The sequence below is a fragment of the Oncorhynchus keta genome, chromosome 14, assembly GCF_023373465.1.
Source record: "Oncorhynchus keta strain PuntledgeMale-10-30-2019 chromosome 14, Oket_V2, whole genome shotgun sequence".
Classification (NCBI taxonomy): Eukaryota; Metazoa; Chordata; class Actinopteri; order Salmoniformes; family Salmonidae; genus Oncorhynchus; species Oncorhynchus keta.
In genome coordinates, this window is record NC_068434.1 from 17,219,463 (window position 1) to 17,241,984 (window position 22,522).

The 22,522-nt window shown below is 42.2% G+C and overlaps 2 protein-coding genes across 3 annotated transcripts in view; one reads left to right on the forward strand and one right to left on the reverse strand.

Annotated features, from left to right (window-relative positions):
• LOC118375017 (versican core protein-like) overlaps positions 1–10,633 on the forward strand; it is a 32,557-nt gene extending 21,924 nt beyond the window's left edge. The window contains exons 5-9 of the mRNA XM_035761510.2: positions 47–205; positions 647–729; positions 7,833–7,977; positions 8,298–8,519; positions 8,605–10,633. Of these exons, the coding sequence (XP_035617403.2) occupies positions 47–205; positions 647–729; positions 7,833–7,977; positions 8,298–8,519; positions 8,605–8,810 (815 nt within the window). The 3' untranslated portion in view covers positions 8,811–10,633. The remainder of the gene's footprint in view (positions 1–46; positions 206–646; positions 730–7,832; positions 7,978–8,297; positions 8,520–8,604) is intronic.
• Positions 10,634–15,989: 5,356 nt separating this feature from the next.
• Positions 15,990–22,522, reverse strand: part of LOC118375014 (hyaluronan and proteoglycan link protein 1-like) — a 22,645-nt gene continuing 16,112 nt past the window's right edge. For both annotated transcript variants that reach the window (XM_052461214.1, XM_052461213.1), the window contains exons 3-4: positions 18,804–19,106; positions 15,990–18,588 (exon numbers count right to left, since the gene is read on the reverse strand). In XM_052461214.1, the coding sequence (XP_052317174.1) occupies positions 18,299–18,588; positions 18,804–19,106 (593 nt within the window). In that variant the 3' untranslated portion in view covers positions 15,990–18,298. The remainder of the gene's footprint in view (positions 18,589–18,803; positions 19,107–22,522) is intronic.

Here is a 22,522-nt window from a genome sequence, read left to right on the forward strand (position 1 = left end):
AAGCACAAATGTCTGTGATACACATCCATTCTCTCTCTCTCCTCAGACACTGAGACGTGTGACTATGGCTGGCACAAGTTCCAGGGCCACTGCTACAAGTACATCCCCCAGAGGAGGAACTGGGACACAGCGGAGAGAGAGTGCCGGGTACAGGGGGCACACCTGGCCAGCATCCTCTCCCATGATGAGCAGCAGTTTGTCAACCGTAAGTGTGATATCACACGTATGCACGTACACGCCAGGAAAACAATACTATTAGTTGTACACAAGACAACACAAGACACAAAGCCAACCATAAAATAATGCTCAATGACACAGTCTTAACCGTCTGAAAGTGACTACAGTATTTCACAAGTGTCTCGTCTTAAAGTCAGTATACACTAATCTCATTAAATGAATATGGGCTGTAGAGCAGAGAGGCATAGTGGATTACTACAGTAGGTTTTTTGGGGTGGTTGGCAGCAACAGTGGAGTAGACGACAAATGTCTTGGCTGAAAGAGAAAGAAAACGCAGGCATTTGGAACAGGAAGAGTGATGCATGTGTAGAAAAATGCCTCTCTCTTTATGGAGGGACTGAAAAGCGCCTAATAAGGCATTGGAATCAACTCATTGACCTCCTGTGTTCTGTTGTGCCCTTCACGGCAGGCCTTGGACAGGACTACCAGTGGATCGGCCTGAATGATAAGATGTACGAGAATGACTTCCGCTGGACCGACAGCACGCCCATGGTAAGAAGAGGTTCTCACACTTTTTAGCCTCGACAAACAGTGTTGAATCCCGGTAAATATTTACAGGGATACTGCTGACAAACACAGTCATCTTGGAGATGTGTCATTTCCTGCAGTGGTAAATGAGGAAACTCTCTGGTCACTTTCTCATGACATACCCTACTATCTCCTCTACACCCTGTTGGACAAGCTTACTGGCTTGGCATCATGCTCATAGGAATATAATGAATAGAACAGGCATCCCCATTCAAGACAATGATGGCATAATGGGGGGACTGCGAGTGTACCCATAGAGGCAAAGCAGGAAGTAAAAGCAGGAAGTGTACCTAATAATCAATGCTGTCCCAGGTGGCGCAGTGCTAGCTGTGTCACCACAGATTCTGGGTTCGAGTCCAGGCTCTGTCGCAGCTGGCTGCAACCGGGAGGCCCATGGGGCGGTGCACAATTGGCCCAGCGTTGTCCGGGTGAGGGAGGGTTTGGCCGGCAGGGATATCCTTGTCTCATCGCGCACTAGCGACTCCTGTGGCGGGCCGGGCGCAGGGCACGCTGACCAGGTTGCCAGGTGTACGGTGTTTCCTCCGACACATTGGTGCGGCTGGCTTCCGGGTTGGATGGGAATTTGTGTCAAGAAGCAGCGAGGCTTGGTTGGGTTGTGTTTCGGAGGCCGCGTGGCTCTCGACCTTCGCCTCTCCCGAGTCCGTACGGGAGTTGCAGCGATGAGACAAGACTGTAACTACTACCAATTGGATACCATGAAATTGGGGAGAAAAAAAGGGTGTAAAACAAATAAAAAATAAAATAAAAAATAATTGGTGCTGTGAGTTGTTGAATCAACTGACATTACAAAAAAATACATTCCATTACTTGAGTCACATCAGTTAACATAATTTGAATGACCGTTCTACATTACCATGGGAATTATTGCATCATAATACCAGGCAGGCATTGCAAGTGTACCCATGAGTTTCCCAGTCAAATTGCCAGGGTTAGAGGTTCCAAGACCGTTCTTTTCATTCTATTGCTATGGAAATGCTACTCTACATGTCCAGTGACATGTGGTGCCTTTCATTAACAACAATCTCTGTCATTCACAAACTATAACAATAACCACACTGGCTTGAATTGTGTGTGTCTGTTGATTGTAAGAGATGGAGAAAAATAGACATAATGAGCCTCAGTATATGTAGTGTATGTGTCTGCACAAGTGGAAGCATGTTTGTTTGTGGTCATGTAAACGCACTGCAGATTCCCCTCACTAGACAGGAAAGTGGTTAATTACTACTTTCGGCCAGGTTGTACAGATTGGCTCTTCACTTCAAAGATAAGACCCCACCATCACCAGAGAGAGAGGGGTGGGGGGAAGGGCGGAGGACTGAGAGGGCCTGGGGGGCAGGAGATAAGCGGTGTCATTTTGCGGGCAGATTGAACCCCCTCTCAGTTGAGAGGGATGGGAATAAAGGTGTCAATGACGCAGCAGAGAGAGGAGCTGACAGGCGCAGACAGGTACAGGCCTCCCCCTCTCCTCAGGAAGCACATCAGGCAGCCAGACACACAGATGGGCAGCACCTGTCCCCGGCAGCAGAGAGAGATAGGAGGGGGGTGGGGTAGGGTAGTGGGCCTGGGTGGGTGGTCAGCATTACTGTATTGCGGCTTTATGTGGGAACAGAGTGTATATACCTTAACAGTATTACATTCTCTCTTGTGTAAAACAACAAACACATTTAACACACACAACATTGATTCTCAATTCATTCAGGAAATGTAGGAATTATAATTTGCATGTTTGGGGTCATTTTGGTTTTGTGGGAGGGAGAGGCTGTTTGATTATTTTGGGGAGGATGCGTGGGGGCTGTTGTGGGCATTTGCTACGTCAGTCAGCTGAGCAGGAAGCTGAGATTGTGTTTGCTAACCGTAATAACAAGGTTCCTTGTGGGATCTTGCATGGGGCCTCGGGGGAGGAACAAGGTGGGGGGAGGGGGGACAAGTCTTTGAACAGACTGTTTGAACCTAAAGCCTAGCTGAAAGATGGTAGCTCTGATCAATGCAACGGTACATTCCACGCAGCTCTGCAGCTGTGTGTATACAGCTGCAGCAAGTCTGCTACAGCAGGAAAATAATCCTGCAGCAACAGGAAATGTGAATTATTATGTGGATTATATTTAATGTACATTTTTGTATATGTAGGGTTGACACATTTTTCAATTAGGAAAATCAAGTCTGACATTTCAAAGAGGAAATTAGACAATTCAGAAGCTTTTTTTGTAGCTCAAATACTCTAGTATTACAGGGTGATCAAATTAAGATCTTACATCTGTATGATATTATAAACTGGGTACTTTGGGTCCTGGATGCTGGTAGGCTGAAATAGCATTTCAGCTGTGTGTACACCGAGTGTACAAAACATTAAGAACAGCTGGTCTTTCCATGACATAGACTGACCAGGTGAAAGCTATGATCCCTTATTGCTGTCACTTATTAAATCCACTTCAATCAGTGTAGATTAAGACAATAGAGACAATTCAGACATGGATTGTGTATGTGTGCCAGTCAGAGGGTGAATGTGAAAGACAAAAGTTTTAAGTGCCTTTGAACAGGGTATGGTAGTAGGTGCCAGGCTCCCCGGTTTGTGTCAAGAACTGCAACGCTGCTGGGTTTTTCACGCTCAATAGTTTCCCGTCTGTATCAAGAATGGTCCACCAACCAAAGGACTTCCAGACAATTATCCTGCAACAGTTATCATGCAACAGGGTGATCAAATTAAGCTTCTTACATGTGTGTGTGTCTACGACAATTATCGTGTGTTGAAGCAGAGTTCCGCTAGTAATGCCAGGCATCTATTGAATGACACACCATTACTGTGTAATGTGGAGGGACCATAGCAAAGCATTGAGAAGCCTCCTCTTAGCTCCTCTCCCACCTTGTTAGAAATACAATTGTTCCTGTCACAGGGAATTTATATTATTAATGTGGCATTGTAAATATACTTTACTTGGATGAATAGAGAATTAAGCAATAAGGCACGAGTGGGTGTGGTGTATGGCCAATATAACACGGCTAAGGGCTGTTCTTAGGACGATCCAACACAGAGTGCCTGGATACAGCCCTTAGCCATGGTACATTGGCCATATACGACGGGTATGACGAAACATTCCTTTTTACTGCTCGAATTACATTGGCAACCAGTTTATGATGGCAATAAGGCACCTTGGGGGTTTGTGGTATATGGCCAATATACTGTACCACGGCTAATGGCTGTATCCACGCCCTCCATGATGCGTCATGCATAAGAACAGCCCGTAGCTGTAGTAAATTGGCCAGATACCTCAACCCCTCGGGGCTTATTGCTTAAATATAGCACGGCTAAGGGCTGTTCGCAGGAACAAAGCGGAGTGCCTGGAGACAACCCTTAGCCGTGGTATATTGAGCATACTGTGTACCACAAACTCCCAGATGCCTTATTGTTAATATAAACTGGTTACCAAAGTAATTAGAGCAATACATATTTAATGTTTTGTCATACCCTTTGTATACAGTCTGATATACCACAGCTGTCAGACAATTAGCATTCAGGGCTCGAACCACCCAGTTTTATAACGGCCTTCGGAAACTATTCAGACCCCCTTGACCTTTTCATATTTTGTTACGTTACAGCCTTTTTCTAAAATTGATTAAATAAAACAATTCCCTCAGCAATCTACACACAATACCCCATAATGACAAAGAAAAAACAGGTTTATAGCAATTTTAGCAAACTAATTTAAAAATCAAACAGAAATACCTTATTTACATAAGTATTCAGACCCTTTGCAATGAGACTCAAAATTGAGCTCAGATGCATCCTGTTTCCATTGATCATCCTTGAGATGTTTCTAAAACTTGATTGGAGTCCACCTGTGGTAAATTCAATTGATTGGACATGATTTGGAAAGGCACACACCTGTCTATGTAAGGTCCCACAGTGGACAGGGCATGTCAGAGCCAAAAACCAAGCCATGTGGTCGAAGGAATTGTCCGTAGAGCCCCCGAGACAGGATTGTTTCGAGGCACAGATCTGGGGAAGGGTACCAAAACATTTCTGCAGCATTGAAGGTCCCCAAGAACACAGTGGCCTCCATCATTCTTAAATGTAAGAAGTTTGGAACCACCAAGCCTCTTCCTAGACCTGGCCGTCCTGCCATACTGAGCAATCGGGGGAGAAAGGCCTTGGTCAGGGGGGTGACCAAGAACCCGATGGTCACTCTGACAGATATCTAGAGTTCCTCGGTGGAGATGGGAGAACCTTTCAGAAGGACAACCATCTCTGCAGCACTCCACCAATCAGGCCTTTATGGTAGAGTGGCCAGACGGAAGCCACTCCTCAGTAAAAGGCACATGACAGCGCGCTATGAGTTCGCCTAAGGCACCTAAATGACTCGCAGACCTAAAGAAAAAAGATTCTCTGGTCTGATGAAACCAGGATTGAACTCTTTGGCCTAAATGCCAAACGTCATGTCTGGAGAAAACATGGCACCACCCCTACGTTGAAGCATGGTGGTGGCAGCATCATTGTTTTTCAGCAGCAGGGACTGGGAGACTAGTCAGGATCGAGGCAAAGATGAACGTAGCAAAGTACAGAGAGATCCTTGATGAAAACCTGCTCCAGAGTGCTCAGGACCTCAGACTGGGGCGAAGGTTCACCTTCCATCAGGACAACGACCCTAAGCACACAGCCAAGGCCATGCAGGAGTGGCTTCGGGACAAGTCTCTGAATGTCCTTGAGTGGCCCAGCTAGAGCCCGGACTTGAACCGGATCGAATATCTCTGGAGACACCTGAACATAGCTGTGCATCAACACTCCCCATCCAACCTGACAGAGCTTGAGGCGATCTGCAGAGAAGAATGGGAGAAACTCCCCAAATACAAGCTTGTAGCTTCATACCCAAGAAGATTCAAGACTGTAATCGCTGCCAAAGGTGCTTCAACAAAGTACTGAGTATAGGGTCTTCATACTAATGCAAACAAGATATTTTCATGAAAAAATTTGTTTAAAAAAAGCAATAATTTCTAAAACAGTTTTTGCTTTTACATTATGTGCTATTGTGTGTAGATTGATGAGAAAAAAACAAACAATTTAATACATTTTAGAACAAGGTTGTAACCTATCAAAATGTGGAAAAAGTCAAGGGGTCTGAATACTTTCCAAAGGCACTGTACCATACCCCTCGGGACATATTGCTTCATTCTCTATTCATCCAAGTAAAGTATATTTACAATGCCACATTAATGATATCATTTCCTGTGACAGGAACAATTGTATTTCTAACAAGGTGGGAGAGGAGCTAAGAGGAGGCTTCTCAATGCTTTGCTATGGTCCCTCCACATTACACAGTAATGGTGTGTCATTCAATACATGCCTGGCATTACTAGTGTAACTCTGCTTCAACACACGGTAATTGTCGTACACACCCTGTTTCTGGATAACTTATCTGCAATTAAAAAATAGTCTGGATGTCCTTTGTTTGGTGGACCATTCTTGATACAGACGGGTAACTATTGAGCGTGAAAAACCCAGCAACATTGCAGTTCTTGACACAAACTGGTGCGCCTGGCACCTACTACCATACCCTGTTCAAAGGCACTTAAACCTATTGTCTTTCACATTCACCCTCTGACTGGCACACATACACAATCCATGTCTGAATTGTCTCTATTGTCTTAATCTACACTGATTGAAGTGGATTTAATAAGTGACAGCAATAAGGGATTATATCTTTCACCTGGATTCACCTGGTCAGTCTATGTCATGGAAAGACCAGCTGTTCTTAATGTTTTGTGCACTCGGTGTACACACAGCTGAAATGCTATTTCAGCCAATCAGCATCCAGGACCCAAACTACCCGGTTTATTATATCAAATACTCCACATTGGATCAATATTTCCTCCGTCTTACAAATGTGCAATATGACAGTGTACATGTGTTAGAAACATTCTATTTCCCATGACTGTTTCCATCCTGCACAGCACAACAGTACCAGTATAATGTTTATCTGAGCAGGACTCACAGGCTCAGTTTATTTAGTGATTTGGCCTCTTTTCTGTTCCTTTGTTTGGCTTTGGAGCAAAGTCTCTCACAGGGTCCCAGTGAAAAGTCTGGAGGGTGATGTCATAGTGTAGCTGAGCAGTGGGTTACAGTGTCCTTTGGGAACTGAGGCAGCAGTGTGGAGAGGTGCGGGTGGAGTATAGAAGTGTGGAGGGGGTGAGGAGAAAGGGGGAGAGGGGTGGAGGAGGTGGGGATAGAGGAGAGGGGGTGGAGAGGGTGAGGAGAGAAGGTGGAGAGGATGAGGAGAGAGGGGAGGAGGGGTAGGGAGAGAGAAGAGGGTGGAGAGGTTGAGGAGAGAGGGGAGAAGGGGTAGGGAGAGAGGAGAGAGGGTGGTTGGAGAGACAGAGGAGTAGGGTAGTCTGTTTGAAAGTAGGAGAAAGTAAAAAGTGATTTAAATTCCTCAAAGTCACAGTACATTCTACCGTTATCTATCAAATCAAATCAAATCAAATTTGATCACCCCTGCAACTCTTCACCAGTTCGTCGCTGTAAGTGAAAAGTAGTTTTCACTCCATCTACCTGGTAAAATGAAGGTTAAATCAGATTTTTAAAAGTATTGTCGTAATGACTCTAGTTCCAGATGTGTCAATACGTCTGTGTTGATCTGAACAGGCAGAAGGAACATAGAGACCTCCAGTGGATGATATCAGCATTACATTAAGCTGCCACTTATAAGTCATTCAGAAATGGCCCCACCAACCTAACTACACACCGGAAAGCTATTTTAACCTCTTTGATAACCAATTTAATGGCCTTTACCCCAGAGGAGACTTGAGACTGGACTATCACTGACCATATCTATTGTTCCAATTATACCCCAGAGATAACGCGTGCTGCCAGCATGTTGTTAGCTGTTATTCTTAAATAAAGAGAGTGTGTATCTGTACTGATTTCAGCTCGGACAAAGTGGAGGCACTTGCTAGAGGAAATTTACTAAAGTGTCTTTACTGTGATCCTGGTCCGATCCTTCTTATAATGATGATGATGATCCAATCGTGGTCTGTTTCTTCTTATTTTCCCATAGCAATATGAGAACTGGCGTCCCAACCAGCCAGACAGTTTCTTCTCATCTGGAGAGGACTGTGTGGTGATGATCTGGCACGAGGACGGCCAGTGGAATGACGTGCCTTGCAACTACCATCTCACCTTCACCTGCAAGAAAGGCACAGGTAAGACAGAAAAACAGTTTAAAAATGCCACAAAAGTACTTTAATGTTAGCCATAATTATCCCATAATAATTGTCCACCCTAGATATCCTAAGATGGATGCACTAACTTTAAGTCTCTCTGGACAGGAGCGTCTGTTAAATGACTGAAATTTTGAGAGCTATTTCAATCCACTGACAGTGTACATTTATCTATCTATCTATCTATTAATCTATCATTCATTCATTCATTCATTCATTCATTCATTCATTCATTCATTCTTCCCCCCACCCATTCATCAATCCATCCATTAATTCATTTGTTTATCCATCCATCCATTCAGCCATTCATTCTCCCATCAACCCTTGTGTGTTCTTCCCAGTGGCCTGTAACCAGCCCCCTCTGGTACAGAACACTCGTACCTTCGGCAGAAAGAGGTCACGCTATGAGATCAACGCACTAGTGAGGTACCAGTGTAGGGACGGTTTCATCCAGAGGCACGTGCCAACCATCCGTTGCCGTGAAGACGGCCGATGGGACATCCCCAAAATCGCCTGCATGAGTCGTGAGTACAGTAGATCGATTGATTGATTAATTCTAGTGAGGATCTCTCCACATTTTCTGACCAAGTGCTATTGTTTCTTCCCCAGCATCAAACTTCCAGAGGGCCTTTGCGAGGAGGCAGAGTTACAGCCTGTTCAGTAGCAACAAATATAAGCGGCGGTCTGATGAGGCGGTGGCCCGACATCATCCTCACCATCGAGGAAGGAGAGAGCGGAGAGGCAGAAGACAAGCAGAAGACAATGATCACCATGGTTACGCTAGGTTACGTTTACTCAGCACTAGCAGAGCCTAAACCATAGGAACGCAGGACTGTTAGTTATGTGGATATATATATATTTTATTTTATATATATCGAATTAAAACATTTTAAGAACTTTAAAGAATGAAAGGACAAAAAGAAGAAACCCAAAGGATATTTACAATTTTTCTTGCAATTTTGATGGTGGAATCTTGGAATGATGTGATTTTAAAGAATATTCTTATAAAGGGACACTATTTTATAACAAAGCCAAAGTGGATACCTTCAGATGGCTACTGGGAAAGTGTGCTGGATATGTACTTTGGACCAAATAATGCATTCATCCGCAACTATACGATTTTCTCCATTTTATACAGACAGGAGAGCGTTCAACTCTTACATTGGGAAAAAGATACCGGCAAATTCCAGCTTTTGTGAAATTATAGCGCTTATGTTATGCAAAAGAATACAATTAATTTACAAATAGTCTGTGCTACGCAGGCACTGACAATCAAATGAATCCACAGTACACAATCCATTTCTCTCTTCTCTACATTATTCCGGGAATGACATTTCAAAGAAAGAGGTTCTATACTTGTGTTTATCTTGTTGTTACACATGCTTACTGTATGCAATTTATACAGAGTTTTTCATCCAATACCACACTTGGGACTATCTGATGACACACGCCACTGACCAATCAGATTTCAGATCACAGAAAGAAAAACTGAAACACGGCGAAGGCCCATCCAATCAGAATTTAGATAGCTGGAGTCCTTTTATCACTAGCTCTTTGTCATCAGCTGCAGTCTTCATCCCGTCTCATCCATAGATATATAAAGAATATATGATGCGATGATAGTGGATTAATATTTGTGCACATCCATTTAACACTTTTGGTTTCTATTGTATGTTGAGAAACTAGAGAGGAGATTTCTAAGTATTATTTGACTGAGGGCCAAATGAGTGTCTCCTCCTAAGCCGTAAAGGCCTTATACATTGAAGTGAAGCCATCGACCTGTAAATTATTTGACTGTGTTGAATGAAACTATAGAAGGGAAAGGAGGGTTATGGAATGTATGTTTTCTAGACAATATAACCTGGAATTCCTTGCTACGTTTACAACAAATGCGAGGTATTTTAATGTTACTAAAACAATGTTATAAAAATCCTTTAAAAAATGAGCTTTGCTTCTGTTCTGCCCGAGGGGGTAACTTTTCTGTTTCCTTACACTGTAGGCGACTCAAGCTCTTCGCTTCCATGTGCTGTTTTCTTAGGTCAATGTAAAACTACTATTGAGAGAATGTACTTAGTGAAACACTTCGAAAGACTTGAACAAACACCTTTTTTAACAAAAGATACAAATAATTTATTTTTTCAAGCTGCTCTTCTTGCTACGTAATTGTTTTGTAAGTGAAATATTCTGACGATGCAATCACTTGGTCTTACTTGTCTCAATACTAGAATGTATTTACATGCTTTGTAGGAGACAGCTAACATCGCAGTATCTGAGTCAATGTGATGAAGATATTCCTTTACTACACACTACGCTCGATAGGCCTTATAGTATGACATTTAGGGGTCAACAATGGACCAAAGAGTAGGGCTTCAATCAGCTGAAATTGCAGTGTTTCTGTCACAAAACACTTTGTACAGATTTAGTGTTGCACAATTGATGATGGTCATCCAGCAGTTGTTGTTTGTCTTTTTTTATTTGTGTTTTAGCATCAAAGTGCACATAATAACATTTACAGTATAACTTTTTTTTTACAATGTGAAAGTCTGGGATGTTCGAGAAATACATTTCTAAATGAAACAAAACTGTTTTACCTGCTCTCAGTCTCCAAAGAAATAAAATAAAAAGTTTGCCAATTTTACTTGTGTCTCCTTTTTGTATTAACAGTCTGGGGCAGGTTAGGTTTCAAACCATGTTACAATCCATGATTTAACGTTCAACAGTAAACTTTTACTGTGGTCGTGGTGGTCAACAGGACTTCACTTTGTTAGTAGTACAGTCCTACTACCAGCAGGGAGCGCTGTTCAACATTGAACTAGTTGCAAGACATGCCATTTCCTGCTCAAAGCTTTGTCTACAGAAACAGTTGCTGTCAATGAACTGGGATGGCTACTTTCACTTGAAAATCTTGAGTATCTCCTGAACATTTGTTCCTTGCGACAATGCAACAAGGATTGTCGCAAGGAGGTGTCCTATTGCTGCCTGAATGTTTGAATTAAAATAGATATGGAAGTGTGAAAGATATGAGAAAATAAATGTATTGAATTAGAGAAAATATGATGGCTACCAAAGCAAGACTCCATATTGTTGTACAGTTCACATCGTAACACAACCCTCTCACAAGTCATTACCTTTAAGGTATTCTTCTGCTTTCCATACCATTATCATCTGAACACAAATCCCTGATGGGTTGGAGCCCTGCACAGCACACTATTACAGTTCACCAGCGTTTTTGTGCACACATCCTCGCAGGGAGAAACATTACATGTGAATCTGTAAAGTGTATTACACTTATTCCACAAGCCCCTCTACTGGCATACATTCAGGGAGAGGTCATTGGTAGACTGAGTTTGAATTATGGTCAGCATATGGAACAGAGAGATGAGAAATTGTCACTCATGTCCAAATGAATGACATTGAAGAAAGACTAGTGTTCATACACCATACACTTTGTTTCATTAACGTGTCAAATTGTTCCTCTTGGCTCCGGAACGCTGGTCTGTGCTGTGAAACTCAGAGAAAACAGGCTGATACTCAATCCTTGGGCAGTGACCCGAGGTCAAAGACAGTACAGAACAGAGGATATATCACCGCCCTGTCTCCACAGCACACAATGTTCACTTTTAGGGGACAATGGTGACCATACTCAATTCCTTTAATATGAGGTCAGAAGCACATGTCTTTTCAGGTACTGAGCAGGAAATATCAGTGAGGCTCAAAAAGTTGGTATGAGTTGGTGCCTTCAATGTTTTGTTGGAGCATCTGCGTGTGGGGGCTTAACTTTTCTACCTATGCAATGCCGTAAAAATAATTCAGTACAAATAATGGTTTAAAATAGGGGGGCCAGTACCCCCTTCAGTTCCACTAAACATCACGCCATTGGTCCCCAGTGCCTGCTTATTGAGAAGCTCTGTCTAAACAGGGATCATCAACTAGATTCAGTCGCATGCTGATTTTTTCTTGAGTGGATGGTCGGGGTGGCCAGAACATATTAACAAATCATTTGTAGACTGACCAAATTGACCGCAAGAAGCTCAAACATTTGCCCAAAATATAATAATTCCAAACGTGATTTCCTGGTGTTTGTACAGTATTTTATGTCCAACAATTAAGAATAAAACCATCTAAAAACGAATGTAAAAAAATAGTCCTAAAAAACAAACAAATAAATCCTCAGACAACTTGGAGGTCCAAATAAAACCATCCACAGACCTCCAGTTGGGGAGCCCTGATCTACGATGATGCAATGGTGTGAAACACCATTACCAATTCACCATTATTACATACAATAACAGTGAGTAGATGAATGCAATCTTTGTATTGATTGAGGTTTGTGTACAGTTCTTATTGTGAACATTGCTGCTCTAGGTGTCATTAGCATTACAGGCCTCTGGCTGGATGTCCCACGGAGAGAAACCCTTCAACCTTCCTCATGAAACAGACATCCCGTTAAGCTCAGGAAAAGAACACTCTCTCGGCTGGTTTCTCTGGGAAAGAGAAACATTTTGAAAATGAAATGTGCGCTGGATTATCCTGATAGTCTCAGGGTCTGTTTCAGTCTAATGCTCCATGTCCATCGTTTATTCATTACTTTGGCATTTCCTCAGCCATGTAACATAATCTGGATATCAGTATCAAGCATGAAACATGGAGAGGATTTAGCCCTGACGCACACACACATGAATGCGCATGCGCATGCACGCACATGCACACATACGGACACAGACATTTAACAAGCCCCCACGTTGTCTGTATACTCATGACTGCTTTGCTTTGTATAATAAAACAGCATTGCTCTTCACCTCTCCGCCATTGTTTTTTGTGGCTTTAGTGATATTCCCTGCCGTCTCCCTGGCGTGTGCAGCAGTGTATTTTGAAGTAGTCTTGAAGGAGTCTCTAACACAACCTTTGGAAGTGGCATGTCAATGGGTTCTTGGGCTAGTCAAACAACACCCTTACATTTGTCTGGCGTTTCCTTCTGCTAACAAAGTAAATGTCTCCCCGCTGAAATATACCACCAATAGAACCACTTGGAGAAACAGCCCCCTGTAATCTACTTGGTTGGCTAGGCAACACTTAGCATACCAAAGCAAAGGAGGTAGAAGTTGTCTGTCCTGCTGCTCTCTCACTTCTTAAATAATAGTCAGTTGAAGCACAGCTGGCAGCTCTCCCATGGAGAAGTATCAACAGCTGGCCGATCTCCCATGGAGAAGTATCAACAGCTGGCCGATCTCCCATGGAGAAGTATCAACAGCTGGCAGCTCTCCCATGGAGAAGCACTGTATTAACAGCTGTCAGATCTCCCATAGAGAAGTATAAACAGCCGGTAGGTCTCCTATAGACAAGAATAAACAGCCAGGGAAGATTAAGGGGAAATACACTTATTTTCTATATATCAAATCAAATGTTATTTGCCACATGCTTAAACAACAGGTGTAGACTAACAATGAAATGCTTAGTAACAGGCCCTTCTCAACAACGCAGAGAGAATATATAGAACTAATAGAAAATAGAAACATAATAAATACACAATGAGTAACGATAACGGGGCTGTATACCCTGGGTAACAGTACTGAATTGATGTGAGTCAACAGGATAGATAATAAACCGTACCAGCAGCATATGTGATGAGTCAAAAGAGCTGGTGCAAAAAAGGATCAATGCAGATTTGTCCAGGAAGCTATTGGTTAACTATTTAACAGTCTTATAGATTGGGGGTAGAGGCTGTTTAGGGTCCTGTTGGTTCCAAACTTGGTACATCGGTACCGCTTGCCATATGGTAGCAGAGAGAACAGTCTATGACTTGGATGGCTGGAGTCTTTTACAATTTTTAGGGCCTTCCTCTAACACCGACCGGTATAGAGGTCCTGGATGGCAGGGAGCTCGTATGGACTACCCTCTGTAGCGCCTAGCAGTCGAACGCCAAGCAGTTGCCATACAAAACAGTGATGCAGCCAGTAAAGAGGCTCTCAATGGTGCAACTGTAGAACTTTTTGAAGATCTGAGGACCCAAGTCAAATATTTTCAGCTTCCTGAGTGGGGAGAGGTGTTGTCGTGCCCTCATTACGACTGTGTTGGTGTGTGTGGACCATGATAATTCCTTAGCCCTGTGGACTCCGAGGAACTTGAATCTCTCGACCTGCTCCACTACAGCCCCGTCGACATGGATGGGGGTGTGCTCGGCCCTCCATTCCCTGTAGTTCACGATCAGCTCATTTGTCTTGCTGACGTTGAGGGAGTGGTTGTTGCCCTGGCACCACACTGCCAGGTCTCTGACCTCCTCCCTGTAGGTTGTCTCATCGACATTGGGGATCAGGCCTATCAACGTCATGTCATCTGCAAACTTAATGGTGGAGTTGGAGTCGTGCACTGCCACACAGTCATGGGTGAACAGGGAGTACAGGAAGGGACTAAGCATGCACCCCTGAGGGGCCCCCTTTTGAGGGTCAGCATGGCAAAGGTGATGTTGCCTACCCTCACCACCTGGGGGTGGCCAGTCAGGAAGTCCAAGATCCAGTTGCAAAGGGAGATGTTTTATCCCAGGGTCCTTAGCTTAGTGATGTGCTTGGAGGGCACTATATAGTTGAATACTGAGCTGTAGCCAATGAACAGCATTCTCATGTAGGTGTTCCTTTTATCCAGAAAGGGCAGTGTGGAGTGCAATAGAGATTGCGTTATCTGTGGATCTGTTGGGGCGGTATGTGAATTGGACTGGGTCCAGGGTGTCTGGGATGATGGTGTTTATGTGAGCCATGATCAGCCTTTCAAAGCATTTCATGGCTACAGACGTGAGTGCTACAGGGCGATAGTAATTTAGACAGGTTACCTGTAGGCCTGGTATTGAGTGTCTTATAGCTCACACAAACCACCTCCACACTTTATAGGCTATTATTAAATCTAAACCAAGGTTGCACATTTTCATATCACAAAATATTGATTTGTAACTGGTTTCTGAATGGGCCTTTGCAGTGTAAGTGGAGCATTTTTTTTAGATCAATTCCTACATTTATATCCTAGTGTTTGATACACATGCAATATTAAAGCCTTATGCAGGCAATTTACTTTCGATATAAAACACCATTGTACACAGAACATGGAGACAGGAGAGTGCCCTTCATTTGCCAACTCCTTTGCTCCTGACCAAATTGACCGCAAGAAGCTCAAAAATTTGCCCAAAATATAATAATTCCAAATGTGATTTCCTGGTGTTTGTACAGTATTTTATGTCCAACAATAAAAAATAAAACCATCTAAAAAATAATGTAAAATATAGTCCTAAAAAAACAAATCAATCCTCAGAAAACTTGGAGGTCCAAATAAAACCATCCACAGACCTCCAGTTGGGGAGCCCTGATCTACGATGATGCAATGGTGTGAAACACCATTACCAATTCACCATTATTACATACAATAACAGTGAGTAGATGAATGCAATCTTTGTATTGATTGAGGTTTGTGTACAGTTCTTATTGTGAACATTGCTGCTCTAGGTGTCATTAGCATTACAGGCCTCTGGCTGGATGTCCCACGGAGAGAAACCCTTCAATCTTCCTCATGAAACAGACATCCCGTTAATAAGCTCAGGAAAAAAACACTCTCTCGGCTGGTTTCTCTGGGATATCGGAGTCTTTCTTCTCTCTTTAGAAAAAAAGATAAACATTTTGAAAATGAAATGTGCGCTGGATTATCCTGATAGTCTCAGGGTCTGTTTCAGTCTAATGCTCCATGTCCATCGTTTATTCATTACTTTGGCATTTCCTCAGCCATGTAACGTAATCTGGATATCAGTAACAAGCATGAAACATGGAGAGGATTTAGCCCTGACGCACACACACACATGAATGCGCGAGTACAGGAAGGGACTAAGCATGCACCCCTGAGGGGCACCCCTGAGGGGACCCCTAGTGTTTGATAGACAAAGATCCATTTATGTTGGTCCAGATCCAACGACAACAGAAATACACAGCTACCATTAAATGGAGGGGGAAAAGTCAGTGTCAAAAGTTTATTACCAAGTCTTTATTTTCAGTTTTGTCTTATGTTCAAAATGGTAAATGGCATTAGAAAACAAAAACCACCTCCACCGAGGGATGTGTGAATAAAAAGGTAACACAAATGTGAAAAACGCCAATTATGTGTATCATGCTTTAGAAAAATCTGTTGCTTTTTTATGTGACTGCAGTTAGTAAACCAGGTTCAATCAAATAACCACATGCTACTGTGTCAATGCCATCTAGGAGAGTGAGAGAAAGGTAAGCCTAAATGCAACACAAAAAGAAAATAAAGATCACCTCCTTCATTTGTATATTCAGTTTTACTGACCAATATTGTCTCCACTAGGCTAGTGGTTATGGCTACAGTAACAAACATCTCATTTGTCAACCTCCTGCTTATCCAATGGGTCCATTTTAGTGTTGTAATGCTGAGGGAACACTAAAATTTTTAACATAATATGGAGACATAGAAGTCACGTGGTATTACTAATCACTCTCTTTATTTACCACTTTATATGCACTGCATATACAATTAATCTGGTTACTGCCCTTTGATATTATCATTCCAGAATTAACCTCAGAAGAGGCTAATCTCAAGTCTTAGTTAAAATTGGTAACAAATACTTTGTGATTTATTTGCTCTTCGAGTCTGGACTGGACCAACTTCTTCAAGTCAGGATTTAAGTCAGACCCTGCGTTTAATTGATTTGAAGACAAAAACTGTTCAACATTGTTTAAAAAAAAATCAGATTGGAAACTCTCAAAGTGGATGCCTCTTATGTGATGCCGTACAATCAACACTATAGTACGTTGAGATTTTTCCTTCACTGAAATTTAGCTGAAATTATACCTAGGAATTGTTGCGATTTCAATCTGAGAATTTTGTCCAATATAATACTGTACACTAAGTAAGGTTTGGGTGAGGGGCAAGTGTGGGGAGTACATATTAAGATTCTCTTACAAAAAAACTATTAAAAAATATTTGACAAAGCAATATGCCACACATAGTGACATAAAAAGAACATTAGAAAAAGGCAATACAAACACTTTGTAAAGAATAACAAAACGGGTTATATTAGTTACAATAATTGCTCAGTATGACTTATGATTATCTATTGATCTAAACTATCTATGAAGAGGAGTGACAGTCCGGGACACATACATTCATGCTATGCTTTAAACAGAATTGTTAAAAGATCGGATCACAGTTCATAAAGTTGAAAAGCACCCCGGAGGATTCTTAGTAAGAGGGGGAAGTATTTAGATGTTGAGGAGAGACATGCATTATTACAGTAACACTTGCAAAGAGAAGGGACAAGGATCTATGAGTTAGCAGACAAACTTTTCTGAAACTTTTTTAAACTTTGGAACAATACACTCTTAGAAAAAAAGGTGCTATCTAGAACCTAAAATGGTTCTTCAGCTGTCCCATAGGAGAACACCTTGAAGATCAATTTTTGGTTCCAGGAAGAACCCTATTGGGTTCCACGTAGAACCCTTTCCCCATAGAGTTCTAAATTGAACACAAAAGTAGTTCTACCTAGAACTAAAAATGGTTCTACCTGGAACCAAAAAGGGTTCTCCTATGGGGACAGCCAAAGAACCCTTTTGGAACCACTTTTTCTATGGGTGTGGTTCACCGTTTCAGGACATACAGGAAAGTTAGCTTGCTGACTTGAATCTCCTTTGTCAAATGTTAGATGAAGATTCACTTGAGATGGGGATTCAAATGTGATTGAGTTGTTGTTGTTGTTTTTTGTCTGTCGTAGTTTGTGGCAGCATTACTGTGCAAGTGTTACTGAAAACAGAACTTCCATAGTCAAACTGTGGTTATTATGTTAATGAAATTTACTCCATAAATGGCTTGATATGCATGTTAGTTAGACCTGATGCATTTTGTCACAGACAATTTTTTTCATTTTTTGAAACTTCAAAAGCATTCCCTGGCCAAATAGAGCATACACGCTCCAACCCTTATTTCTTCACACACTCAATTTGTGGGGGACAAAACAAACGAGGATGATGTAACTCATCCAGGCCTTGTCTCTGTCACAATTTCAACCATGGTGTTGTGTTATTACATGACGAGGAATAACTCTTGTTTCAGCTTACAAAATATATTTAGGTCATTGCAGTATGAAAATTGGTTTTTACAATATTCATAGTTTGTAAGAATTAAAAGGTAATGAGCTCATGCTAGTTCATGCGAATTAATTCCTGACATGTATTGGTGTTATTGGTGTTGTTGTCATTAATTGTCTTTGGTGGTTAAGTTGGTTTTGTGCACAGGGCTAAGTCCTGGCATTCCCTCTTCACTGCTGGCTCTTGAAGCAGTAGACACCAAAGAGCTTTTGCTTCTTGTCAGGGAATCCCACAAAGCGCACGGCTGCCTCTGTTGGGCTGCAGTTCCTGCGGGGTCTGGAGATGGGGTAGCGGACGCTGCCGTCAGCCAGCCAGCCAGAGTCGCAGCGGTCATAACCGTTCAGCTTCCAGGCAGCGTACATCTGGGCCACATTGGCGATCTCAGCCCCGTCATCCTGGCACGCCTGAACAGCCTCTGTGAACGTCAGCTTGTCGGGTTGCACCAGCCAGTAGAGACGTCCTGAGGTCAGCCAAAAGTCAACAGAGGATTTGGGTTGGGGGTATTCTGCCTCACTTTACAAAAAGGTCTATTAGCTATGTTGATGAACTCTGCCCTACTGCAATGTATGTCCATCTATTTCTGCTACTTGAATAATTGTGTCTCAATGATACATAACACACTGCATTTTTAATGATCAACAGGAAAACAACCACACAAAGGAAACACCAACTCACCCTTGAGGCCAGAGGTGAAGCAGAAGACATCATAGTGGCTCTTAGACTTTTCACGCTGGCCGTAGTTCCTCAGGCCCGCCCTGGCGTTGGCACCTCCACAGGGCCCTCTAGGTTTGGTGACGGGGTACTGCACGGACCCGTCGTTCAGCCAGCCGGCATTGCACCAGTCCATGCCACTCCTCCAGGCCTCATAGAGCTGGTCAAAGGAGGCCACCACAGAGTCCTGGTCCAAGCAAGCCTGTTCGGCATCGTGGAAGTTGAGGTTGTATCGGCCCAGCCGTGGAGAGTAAGGGAACACCACACCTGGGAATGAGAAAGGAGTTGGGGTTAAGTGAAAATGCTCTCGAAGCCGGTGTTTGGAGGATATATTGACAAGGGGGTTGTTTCGTTGAGGGCCCGGCAAACTGTGCCAATATATTCTCCCAACAATTTACTTCGAGGGCATTATCACGTTTATACAACAGGTTAATAACATATTAAAATAATTATTGCTAAAAAAAATATTTTGATTAATTGAATTTTGTTCTTAATCTATGGACATGACCCAGTCGTTCTAAATGTTCCGTTGTCATGATGGCTGTTAACGTTCTTATCCCTTGCTTGCCAGCTAGCCAATTTCGGCTAACACAGTCATGACAAACAGTGCAGCCAGAAAACCAGCAAAGTAGCTGCATTTGTGTTCTAGTGATTTTTGGGGGGATGTATCCATAACAATGAGCTAATGATGCACAATATCGCATGGCATAGAACATTTGCTTTCTCGCCGGAAGCGCTAGCCAACTACACAGCAAACACAATCACTTCAAACTGAAACTGAAATGACAGCAAACAAGCTGCGTTTCGTATTTTCATATTGACAATTCTTTGTTTATATCCATAAAAATAATGCTGATTCATGATTTCGACTGGCTGAATAAAGCTGCCAGCCTGTCTGTCTCATCCGGATTTTAGGATTGAAACAACGTTGCAAATTTTGGAGAGAGACAGACAGTAAGGTTTATACAAATCTCCGCTGTTGAAAACCAAATGCTAGTCTAAAAGAAATGGGAGATAATGTCTAAATGCCTTTTAGAGTGGAGATTAACTTCATAAATTGCCTGGCTGGTCTGATGAAACAGTAGATTGCGCAGTCAGATGGAACAGTAAATAGGCATTTTAAGGTCACAGCTTTAGCCGGGCGGTAACTTGACGAATAGACACTGGTTGGAACGCGGTTTTAACCAATCAGCATCCAGGATTAGACCCCCCATTGTATAATATAAGATTAATTGTTCTCTTTTAACAAGGTGGAAAATATTTTTTTATCCTTTTTATGACATGTATTATTTTGAATGTATCCTTTAATGTAATCACTACAGTGGACAGAAACCCAGTGCATAGTTACCCATGCTTTATACAGTCGAAGTCGGAAGTTTTACATACACCAAATGCATTTTGGCCAAATACATTTAAACTCAGTTTTTTACAATTCATGACATTTAATGCCAGTAAAAATTCCCTGTTTTAGGTCAGTTAGGATCAACACCTTATTTTACGAATGTGAAATGTCAGAATAATAGTAGAGAGAATTATTTATTTCAGCTTTTATTTCTTTCGTCACATTCCCAGTGGGTCAGAAGTTTACATACACTCAATTACTATTTGGTAGCATTGCCTTTAAATGGTTTAACTTGGGTCAAACGTTTCGGGGTAGCCTTCCACAAGCTTCCCACAATAAGTTGGGTGAATTTTGGTCCATTCCTCAAGACAAAGCTGGTGTAACTGAGTCATGTTTGTAGGCCTCCTTGCTCACACACGCTTTTTCAGTTCTGCCAACAAATTTCTATAGGATTGAGGTCAGGGCTTTGTGATGGCCACTCTAATACTTTAACTTTGTTGTCCTTAAGCCCTTTTGTCAAAACCTTGGAAGTATGCTTGGGGTCATTGTCCACTTGGAAGACCCATTTGCGACCAAGCTTTAACTTCCTGACTGATGTCTTGAGATGTTGCTTCAAAATATCCACATAATTTACCTTGCCATCTATTTTGTGAAGTGCACCAGTCCCTCCTGCAGCAAAGCACCCCCAAAACATGATGCTGCCACCCCCATGCTTCACGATTAGGATGTTGTTCTTCTGCTTGCAATCCTCCCCCTTTTTCCTCCAAACATAACGATATTATGGCCAAACAGTTCAAAAAAAAAATTCTGATACTTTTGTACTGTTTCCTCCAGCATCATCACAAGGTCCTTTGCTGTTGTTTTGGGATTGATTCGCTATTTTCGCAACAAAGTACGTTCATCTCTAGGAGATAGAACGCGTCTCCTTCCTGAGCGGTATGAAGGTTGTATGAAGGTCCCATGGTGTTTATACTTGCTATTGTTTGTACAGATTAATTTGTACCGTCAGGCATTTGGAAATTGCTCCCAAGGATGAACCAGACTTGTGGAGGTCTCCAATTTTTTTCTGAGGTCTTGGCGGATATCTTTTGATTTTCCCATGATGTCAAGCAAAGATGCACTGAGTTTGAAAGTAGGCCTTGAAGTACATCCACAGATACACCTCCAATTGACTCAAATTTGGTTGATTAGCCCATCAGAATTTTCTAAAGCCAGGCACAGTCATCTTAGTGTGTGTAAACTTCTGACCCACTGGAATTGTGATACAGTGAAATAAGTGAAATAATCTGTCTGTAAACAATTGCTGGAACAATTACTCATGTCATGCACAAAGTAGATGTCCTAACCGACTTGGCAAAACTATAGTTTGTTAACAAGACATTTGTGGAGTCGTTGAAAAACGAGTTTTAATAACTCCAACCTAAGTGTATATAAACTTCCGACTTCAACTGTGCATACAGTAGATAGAAATATACCGTAAACATACAGATACACATAAAACATCATTACATACTGAGGTGAGGAATATGATTCTAAAGCTGACCATTATTCCTTTTAAACCACTGGCACCGTGTTTGTAATTCCAGTTTCAGGAAGTGTATGGAACAAAGGATTTAGGATTTATGTTTAACACACTCCTCCTACTGTTGGTTTACAGACCCAGACATTCAGTGGGATGAAGAATGTGTGTGGTCCTGGGTCTAGACCGGACCAGTCATGAGGGAATGGGGGTTTCTGACATACGATCTGATAGTATATGTTAGTGAGTGTAAGCCATTACTCTTCTTGGTCGTTTGGCTCCTGGTGAGTGTTAAAAGAGCAGCCGTCTCCAGAGAGACAGAGAATCTCCAGACTTCCCTAACTATCTAACTTCGTGGCTGTCTGCCCCTCAGCAGGGAAGGGAGATTCATCTCACGCAAGCTAGGTGTGATCTCTGCTCTTTTACCAAACAAGCTGTTCATGTTTTAATTAGGCTGCAACTGCCAAGCTACAGATGCATGACCTTGATTTGATCTCCCGGTGGCTTGAGATATTTCCTGCAATGCAGGAAATCTAAAACGTGTAGTGTATTTGAGGTTTAAAAGGCCTCTGAAGTTTGTAATTTCTTCTTTGAAATTTCAGACTTGATATACCCTTACGAAAAATGTGTCAACTCCTACAAAAATGTCTATTAATTATAATCCACATAATAATTCACATTTCCTGTTGCTGCAGGATTATTTTCCTGCTGTAGCAAACTGGCTCACATTAAGATCTATGTATGTAAGTATGTATGTAAGTATGTTAGGCCAAAACAACCTGAATGCACTATAATACACAGTACAAATGGAACTTCTGGTGT